The following is a 10,122-nucleotide window of genomic DNA, read 5'->3' on the forward strand; positions in this document are numbered from 1 at the left end:
TCTTTTTTTTGTACACGTCATGTAAAGGTTCTGGGGATAGAACTACAGCAACATGTTCTGCTCTTTTTAATGCGAATACAGTGGTATTAACATTTTCCAGAGATAATTTCGAGGAAGGAAGGAACTTCTCTCCTCCCCCCCTTCCCACCTCCACCCCCACTCCACCTAATGGGCTGATTTTCAGTCTCAAAAGTGAGGACTGTGTTTCTGGTGATGACTGAGCAGATGAGCATCAGAAGAGCCCCGTTGGATCAATCCAGTGGCCCATCTAGGCCAGCATCCTGTTCTCACATTGGGAAGCCAGATGCCCCAACAGGAAGCCTGAAAGCAGGACTTGACTGCAATAACACTCCTCCCTCCTTCCATTTCCAAGCACTAATAAACAGAAACATACTGCCTCCGGCAGCATTCTAGTCCTCATTGTTAAGAATATAGGAAGCTGCCTCATACAGAGTTGGGCTGTTTGTTCATCTAGCTCAGTGTTGCCTACTCTGACTGGTAGCAGCTCTTGGGTTTCAGGCAGGAGATCTCTCCCAGCCCAGCAAAGATGTGCCATTGGGGATTGAACCTGGTCCCTTCTGGATGCAAATCAGATGTTCTACCACTGTGATGTGACCTGATGACTTTTAGGCAATTTGCCCTGCTGCTTTGAATAATACAGCAGCTGCTGACTTAAACATAGAAGATGTGATGTTGTATTCTGATGTTATCTCAAGTGAGAAGATGAGTGGCAGGTGTATAGTGTGTCATATGTTTGAGGACTGTGGAGAAATACTGTTCCCATTACACAAGAGAAATTAAACCCGCCTCCCGATTAATACTTCTGCACTTACCTGGAAAAATGTCCAACTCCATACACTTTGGAGGGGGAGGGAGGCAAACGTGTATAAATAAACCATAACATTTTTCCTGCCTCTATTATTGTTTATTTGCTATGCAAATGCCTGCCTAACTCCTGCCACCACAAGAGTCATAGCTTGCCTATGAGATTCAGTGGTTAGTGTGTCAGACTAGAACAAACTTTTTCAGCAGGGGGCCGGTCCACTGTCCCTCAGAGATTGTGGGGGGCTGGAATATATATATATATATTTGGGGGGGGGAGGAATGAACAAATTCCTATGCCCCACAAATAACCCAGAGATGCATTTTAAATAAAAGCACACATTCTACTCATATAAAAACACACTTATTCCCGGACTGTCCGCGGGCCAGATTGAGAAGGCGATTGGGCTGGATCTGGTCCTTGGGCCTTAGTTTGCCTACTCATGGACTGGAACCTGGGAGACAAGGGTTCAAAGCCCCACTTGGCCGTGAAGCTGATTGAGTGACTCTAGGCCATTCACAGCCTTTTACCCTAACCTACTTTACAGGGTTGTTGTGCGGCTTAAATGAGGAAGATGATAACCACGTACATTGCTTTCAGCTCCCTGAAGGAAAAGGTGGGTGATAGATATATAGTAACAGTGACTACAGCTTGGGAAAGTGACATGGGAAACCTGTTTTCAAACCTGTTTTGTCTGTGATCCTCACTATGAGTGGCCAAGGCACTGTTTCCACATAACCTCCTCACAGGGTTAAAAAGCCTTCTCTTTTCATTTTGCTTTGCTCTTTAAAAAAATAGTACCTGCCACCATTTCTTGCTCTCAACTATCATTGAGGCCCAAAAAGACTTCCCTGTGTTTTTCACAGGTCACACCTATATCCCTTTGCTTATGCATGCACATCCCATTCAAAATAAATGTTGCCCCACATTAAAATAATCAGCATTAACTGTGTCTCCCAGTCGCTCTTGCCAAGCCTCCCATCAGTCCCCTTGGTCTCTATTCCCATCCCCTCAGAAACATGGAGTTATTTCCCATCTAAATCAGCACTTGGTAGACTGCATGGCCTGAAGAAGCCCATCACCACACATTAGAATATATTCAGTGTGACAGGGTAGGGGTTTTTTTGTGTGGGGGTGGTCGAGCAGCGCCATGTTTGTCAGTAAAGTGGGCATGGAACTCCAGATAGTAGTGTGAATTTGAATATTTTTCAAGAGGTGAAATACTAAGGGTGGGAGATGAGTTGGAAAATATAAATGATTTGGTTTGGGGGTTTTTTAATGAACAAATCATTCTTCTGTTCATAACGTGTGTGTGTGTGTGTGTGTGTTAAGCACAGCTTTTGGCACGAAGAAATCAGCAATCACTTTTACACTGAAACCAGAGCTTTTCAACACCTCATTAGCAAACCTCATTATTTCAAGCAGTAATTATTTGGGGCCTCCTGGAGCATAATTAAGCAAAAACCTGCAAGAGATGACTGGCCGGCACCCTTTCACGTCTGAAGCAAATCTTTGCAGCGGTTGCATTCGTGTAACCAGCACCCTTGATCCTTTAATTCGCCTGCTTTCCATTTTACCTGTTGGTGACTTCTCCTGCTAGTTATTGGCACATGTTGAAAAGTATGGCTGGATCCAGACAGGGTAAGGCTGGCAGAGGAGGTCTGCTGATGAGGAAAAACCTGCCAATCAAAGGCAGGGGTGGGTAACCTGTATGTAGCCTTCCAGGCACAGTCAGACTGCAACTCTCATCATTCTGGACCAGGGGTCAGCAACCTTTTTCAGCCGTGGACCGGTCCACCATCCCTCAGACCATGTGGTGGGCCGGACTATATTTGGGGGTGGGGGGAAATGAACGAATTCCTATGCCCCACAAATAACCCAGAGATGCATTTTAAATAAAAGGACACATTCTCCTCATGTAAAAACACGCTGATTCCCGGACCGTCCGCGGGCTGGATTGAGAAGGCTATTGGGCCGCATCCGGCCCACCGGCCTTAGGCTGCCTACCCCTGTAATCTGGACCATTGGCTTTGGTGGCTTGGGCTGCTGGGAGTTTGAGTTCAGTAACATCTGCAGGGCTGCAAGTTTAACAGCCCTAATTGAAGGTATCTTGTGGTCTTGATTTTACTTTTCTTAATTTCCCCTTTTAGTATTCATTAGCACTGTGTGACATACTGCAGGATGGGGCTGTTGTAAAGAACAGTTATGCTAGCAATTGATTGCACAGCTGAGAGGTGGAAGGTGATGTGTGCATGTTCTTGGGTGCCTTTTAATCTTTTTTTGCCTCAGCTATCAAGTGTTTGGGAAGCCACTTGCAGTATGGCAAGCTGGTGTTTAGAAGCTGCATCAAGCAAATTCGATTTTTCCTCTCTTCCTCCCCATTCTCCCCCTTGCTCATGTAACTTACCAGTTGCTGAATGGTGAAGTGAAAATGCCCTCCATTCAAGGGTTTTGAGAAGAAGGAGAGGAGTAATAAATGCAGTGATGGAAAATTAACTGGATATGGCATTGATGGAGCTGAGAGTGGGGGAAAAGGCTTTGGGAAAACTTCAGTCCTGGTCTCTCTTCATTTCTAGCAAAGTACTCTGCATACGATTTGGGGTAAAATCAGAGAATGATACTATTAAATTCACAGTTCTCCCTCTAGAAAAAGACTCGGAAAAACGAAAATGGGAGGTCCTAGAGGAGGAGATTGGGATTCTATCATAAATACAACAGGAAACAACAGGAAACAGAATTTGAACATAAGGAAATGGGCTTGAATTAAAGTATATAGAATGAGGAAATACGGAATACTATTCCAATATGTACTCACATATTGGAGGGATCACATAGTGGAGGGATTTTAACATGGACATGTAACCAGCAGACAAAAAATCAGAAGCCCTCTTAATCTATCTCTAATATTTCTTTTTCTTTTGTCTTTTGTCTTTTTTCTCCCTCTTTCTTTCCTTTTTTCCTTCTGTTTCCTTTTTCCTTTTGGAGCCCTATGTTTGGACCTTTGTTAAGTTTCGGGGATTGTGTGCTCATGGGGGTGGTAGATGGTTGATGGAGGGCCCTGGGTGGGAGACAGGGTAATGTTGGTCTCCCAGCGTGAGAGGCTGGGAGGAGAAAAGAAGGATCCCAGGTGAGATCTGGGAGGGACTGCTACCCTCTGTAGGTGGTGGGGGCTGAGAATTGCCTCTAGGAGAGGACTCCATATTCTACCTGTTCTTTTTCTAGTTTTTGTAGCCATTATCTTATTGTACCATGAAAAACTTTTATATGTGTGTGGGGGGGTGTTACACCCACACATCTACACTTACTTATAAGTTGCTGAAAACTGCAGGAGGGGAGAGTACTGTTGTGCTCAAGTCCTGCTTAAAGGTTTCCTACAGGCTTCAGGTTTGCCACCTCAAGAACAGGATGCTGGACTAGATGGGTCATTGGCCTGATCTAGGAGGGCTGTTCTTAAATTCCTGCTGTGGGGTAAACCTACAGCTCTACCAGCGGACAAAGCTAGAGAGACTTAATTGAGCAGGCACAGGGATCTTTTTTAAACAACAATAACCCACAACTGTAATAGGCTCCCTTGATGTATGCAATTCAGTAATGAATGGAGCAAAGAAACAGCAAATGACAGTCACTTGCTGAGACTCTCCTTGTGGATTTTAGTAGGCCTCCATGGGGAGGGTGATGTGTGTTTGCATGTGTGTGTGTTTTCCCCTTTTCATTCTTATGACACTGTATGTGCCATAAGCTGCAGCATTTTCATTCTGACCTTCCTGCCACCCATGGCTAATCTAGATTTTTGCCTGTATCCCCTTTCTAGGACTGAGTTTGCCCTGAAAGAAGCCATGTCGACAGGCGGCATGGAGGATGACATCCCTCAGGGAGAGAGGAAAACTGTCACGGACTTCTGTTATCTGCTGGATAAATCCAAACAGCTCTTCAATGGCTTAAGGTCAGTCAGTTTCAGGTGTTTTGTATAGGTAGGGCTTGAGCTGGGGGAGAAACCAACAACTCAAAAATTCTGGAATCTGGCAATCTAGATTCCTTACTGGGAAAAGTTTAAATCTACAAACTGTATTAATTATGCAGATTTTGCATTCCTCGTGTTTTGCACAATTCTAGTTTTGCTAATAACACAGAGCTCTGCAGTATGCTGAATCTCCACTCCAACTCCAGAAACCTTCCTGGATCCACCCCTCTGGCTTCTGAAGCTTTATCTGGAAGTTCTCAAGTGCTTGGCAGCTACCACAAGGATATAATACAGTATGTGATTCAAAATAAGAGATCACCCAAACACCCTCAGTTTCCTGAAGTGTGCACAGCATACAGGATTCTTGGTGTGGAGCATTGGGTTGCCTTCATGCAGAATATAATGTTTTTCCTTGGGAAATGAGTACAGTGGTGCCTCGCAAGACGAAAAAAATCCGTTCTGTGATTCTCTTCGTCTAGCGGTTTTTTCGTCTTGCGAAGCAAGCCCATTGACGGATTAGCGCTATTAGCGGCTCGGATCAGCTGATTAGCGGCTTAGAAAAAGGGGTGGGGAGGGAAAAAACCCAGCAGGAACTCGCAAGACATTGTCGTCTTGCGAAGCAGGCCCATAGGAAATTCGTTTTGCGAAGCACCTCCAAAACGGAAAACCCTTTCGTCTAGCGAGTTTTCCGACTTGCGAGGCATTCGTCTTGCGGGGCACCACTGTACATAGCTGACATAAATGAGCAGAAGGATTTGGGGAGATGAAACAGGAGACTGGGCAGTGACTGTGTCCATTGCAGGAAAAAGAGCAGGGATTACCAAGTGAAGCCAGATGGGTTTGTGTGTGAAGAAACTCAACTTTAAAATGTGGAAGAAAACAATTGGTCTTCAGGCTTTTCTTTTTTCTTTAAAGAGCTAGAAGTTATTTCTTTGGAACATCATTTTAGTCAGAGGCTGTGTGTTTGTGGCTTTAGAAACAGCGACCGCCCAAACTCGAGGATTCTGCCAGAGCTGTCAGATTGTCCTTTAGATATCGTGTCTGCTATACAATTGCAAAATCTTGGTGACTCTGTGTTCTTCCTCCTTAGGGGGACACTTCTATTTTATTCACATTTTTATCCTTCCCTTAAGGATCTCAGAGTGGTATTCATGATTGTTTCTTCCAACCCCATTTTATCCACCCAACTGACTTTCTTTCCCTCTCAGCCTAACCTGTTTCAGAGACAGACATGGAGAATGGCCCAGTTGGCATGTAGGAAGGCATTGTTTTCCATTCTGCCCTGTAGTCATTGCATGACGCACTGTTTCTGTTCTGCTGCAGTTTATTTTCTATCAAAAATAGTTATTTTTCTCGCTGTCTGCTGTGGCAAAATTATATAACTTGCTTAAATAGTTATGTAAATTATATTGTCATTATGTTATTCCACCCCATTCATTTTAATGCAAAGGAAACACAACGCAAATGGTGGTGGAGGCGGGAATGCAGTCTGTTACGTTTCATTTGCAGACTGAAAGCAGCAACAACAGCAAATGCCAATCATATTTGCTGGATTTATATCAATCCCTGAAATGGGATGAATAAGTGAACATTAACAATTTCTGCTGCTGCTTCTGTTTTCATCGGAATTCTCTGATCTCTATTACCCAGTGAGCTTTAGCCAATGATCTGAATCCAGGTCTTCCCACTGTGAGTCTCCCAAAAATCCTGGATTGCCTATGGTCCTATGTGTTAAAGACTGATCCTTGGTTATAATTAGATGCAAGTGGAATTTGTAAAGTGCTGAACATACCTCAAACTTTGGTACATGTGGTATGCTCAAAATGGGCACACACAGCAAGAATTTGTCTCCCATAAACTGCCTCCGCAGCCTTGACCAGTTGCTTGTTCCAGTATGATGACCCTGTACCTTCCTGCTTTAGAGCTAATATTCACAAAGAGCTGTGCAAGTAAGGAGAGGGGCAGTGCTTCAAAGCCCACTACCTGTTGCTATAACTTCAATGGCAAGCTGAAAAAAACCAAATTAATGAAAAGCAAGATAGTGATCAGCCCTGATGCTGCTTCATTGGCAGGCATCTAAGAGGTGTGCATCTAAGAATCCTTTCATTTAAACTCTTTTATGTCATACTGAATCTGCTTTTCCCCTTCCCTCTTTTAGCCAAGGTGACTCTGGCAATTGTTTTATTTTTTTGTGGCTCAAATGTTAAATTCCTCCCTTTGTGCCAGAGGCATCCCTTATGTGAAGCAGCCTCCTATAGGCAGCGGTTGTTGTTTTTGACACTGTCAAGGTCCACCGACTGGAAGGTAGAAAGAAGGGTCTGTTCTGGGAGAAAGGAGCCAAGGCTCTTTAGCAAGCCCCCTGGAAGCTGCCTGAGAGCTTGGTATAGTGAAATGGTGGAGGTGGTGAACTGCATCTTTTCACAATTAAGCTTATACCCTACTTTTCCATATGCAGTTCCCTTCTGTCTGAAGTGGTATGACCCAAAACTACCTTCTCATCCTGCATAACCTGAATGAACACATGGCAGCAGAATGAGGTGGTGGAATCTTGAGCTGTTAAGTATTTATGTAAACATCAGTGATGACTGATGCCCATTGGGACTGATAGAGTGAAAGACTGGGAATTCAACAGTAGATGGAGCCAGAGCCAAAAATAGATGGAGCTAGGGCCAACCAATTGTAGTTCTGCTCCGAGCCTCCTGCCTGCTGAGTTCCGCAAGGGCATCCCTGAGGCCAAGGAGGATGAATACATCAGGGAGGTTCTCCTCCTTGACTGGTTGTGAGCCAGAAGGTAGGTAGTTGGGGGCTAGCTGAGGGTGGACTGAGGTTAGTGGGGCAGTGCCCCCTTTTAGCCCAAATGAATGAGGCTCCACTGGTAAGCATGTATTTAAGACTTTATACCACTTTTCAGAGAAGACTGACTCTCAGTATGGTTTATAATCACATTCACAGAAATGAAATATTGTAAACACATAAAATACAGTGGTGCCCCGCAAGACGAATGCCTCGCAAGACGAAAAACCCGCTAGACGAAAGGGTTTTTTGATGCGCTTCGCAAGACGAATTTCCCTATGGGCTTGCTTCGCAAGATGAAAACGTCTTGCGAGTCTTGCGATTTTTTTCGCTCCCCCCTTTTTCTAAGCCGCTAAGCCGCTAATAGCCTTTTAGCCGCTAAGCCGCTAATAGCGCTAATCCGCTAATCCACTAATAGGGTTGCTTCGCAAGACGAAAAAACCGCTAGACGAAGAGACTCGCGGGACGGATTATTTTCGTCTTGCGAGGCACCACTGTAACCAGTCACACCCCGAAATATATAAGGCAAGATAGCCCATTTCAAACTGCAATCAAACTAACCCCCAAAGGCCACAGCAAAGAAAAACATCTTGTAAGACCCATTTGAAAGAGACTAGAGATGGGCTTTGCCTTGATACTACTTGGAACTGAGTTCCGTAACTGGGTCTCAGCTCCTGATGTCAGGCTTCAGAAGCAGGTTCACGTTATTGAATGTCCCACTACATGATTTTCTTTGTAAATACATGTTATTGAAGTCCCACATCAGAGACAAAGGTTCTTGCCTTGCCTGCTTCAAACTACTTCTCTACTCGAAGGAGTTAGGTTTTTTTGTCTTGTTTTGCTTTGCTTTGCTTTTTGCTTTGTTGTAATGTGATCTCCCTTCCTCCCCTCACAGTGGTACAGTCCATGCTGCGGCCTCATTGCCACTTCATTCAGCTGTGCACACAAAACTGCTTCTTGTAGAAGAGCTCTTGAGTGCAGGCATTTATAGTCTTTGCTGCATGTGTGTGTGTGTCCTCTAATCATGCATGCACACTGTCTGGTAAAGCAACCTGCCTGCAAGTGAGAGGTGGAAAGGGGAGGGTGCGCTGCTGCAGAATTCTGGCTGTATCTTTTGGCTCAGAAAAACACGAGCCAATACATTTCTCCAGAAATGAAAACTGGAGCAAACGGTACTGTGTTTGACTGGCTCTACAGAGAGCCTGGGCTTGGTGCCTGCAGGCCTTTGGGGATCACTTGGTGTTTGCTGCTCTTGGCTCAGGTTCACTCGCTGGTGCCTGTGGGTAAGCAGCAGTTACCTGAGTTACAGTCTCCCAGGATAATAGTGAGTGTAAGAGGCAGGAAGGGGAGGTACAGAGCACCAGCCGACCACAACAGCAGTATCTGTTTACAGTGGCGAGTGGTGGGGATTGGATGGTGAATGTCAGTCAATATCCAGCCTGCTCTGGACCTGGCTGTTTGCTTTTAGTGTTAGACCAAAAATTTGGAGCAAAATAAATATTGCCCGTTGCTTTTTTCTTTTTTAAACAATTTTTATTAAAAGATTTTCCTTGTTTACAAAAGCACATGCGCTGTCTCTTTTTCAGGTTGTGTTTTCTACCAGTTACATTTGTTGTGAGACATTAGTGTTATATGCAGTATAGGGTTGGAAAGAAAAGAGGGGTGGGCGGAGAGAGGGGGTGGTGTGTAAAGCTTTTGTTCTTTTACTTAGTGTATGTGTACAGGTTTTGTGTCAGCGTCACTTGGGTAGGTTCTCTTTCTATTCTTGTTATGTTTCCTTGGTGGTGAGAGAGGTTGGGGTGGCCTAGGGTGTGGTTGATGGTCTTTGGTTGGCTGGCTGCAGTGGGATTTGTTTGTGCTTGTGTGAAAGGGGGGCGTGTTGTTGGATTAAGTTAGCCATATTGAATTGTATGCTGTCGGTGGGTTCATGTTGTTGTCTTGTTGGGCTGTGCATGTGATTAAGGGAGCCATACCAATCCAGCCCATTTCTGACACTGCTTACACTCTGGTCAGTGACCGAAATAAAACGATTCAATCTTTCATTCTGACACTGCTTAAAGAACTAGGTTCTAGAACTGAAAGAGATGGTCATGGAGAAACTACTGGCAAACCCCCAGGGTCTGGCTGACTTGAGTAATACTTTAATGCTGAAGAATTTAAGTTCACCCATTCAGCTTTGAAATCATGTTATATGAGATGGACCCACACATTTTAGGGTGGGGTGGGGGAGCTGGGTGTCCTGGAAAGCAAAAGAGAAGAAAAAAGGTATAGTGTCTATTGAGCCCTGGTGGGAGGATCTGATGTCTGAGCTGCACTGAGCTTTGGAGGTACTCAGGTTACCTTTGAAGCCCAGATGAGATCAGGATTAACCCCAAGACTGCTATGCTCAGAAGGAGGGGAAGCTCTCCTCTGGGTTGCACTTGGGGTATTTCTAAGCTCAGGAGGAGAGAGGAGGAGAGGAGGAAAAGGATGCCCTCGTACTTGCTGCATGGAGTGTTTTAGCAGTGGTGTTCACCGTAGTCATTTACCTATGTTCCTATGCAAA

General features: G+C 44.8%; 1 protein-coding gene and 1 long non-coding RNA gene across 7 annotated transcripts in view; both read left to right on the forward strand.

Moving 5' to 3' along the window:
- Positions 1-10,122, forward strand: part of SCAI (suppressor of cancer cell invasion) — a 91,015-nt gene that overhangs the window by 38,224 nt on the left and 42,669 nt on the right. For all 6 annotated transcript variants that reach the window (XR_014521525.1, XR_014521526.1, XM_083485564.1 and 3 more), the window contains one exon: positions 4,635-4,766. Coding sequence is in view for 4 of the 6 variants with exons in the window: in XM_083485564.1 (XP_083341690.1) it covers positions 4,635-4,766 (132 nt within the window). In the remaining 2 variants the exon portion in view is untranslated. The remainder of the gene's footprint in view (positions 1-4,634; positions 4,767-10,122) is intronic.
- LOC310698954 lies at positions 4,994-7,739 on the forward strand. Its single transcript, XR_014521854.1, has 2 exons — positions 4,994-5,215; positions 5,517-7,739. It is a non-coding gene; the product is annotated as an uncharacterized lncRNA (long non-coding RNA).

The sequence above is a fragment of the Podarcis liolepis genome, assembly GCF_965112155.1.
Source record: "Podarcis liolepis genome assembly, chromosome: Z".
NCBI lineage: Eukaryota > Metazoa > Chordata > Lepidosauria > Squamata > Lacertidae > Podarcis > Podarcis liolepis.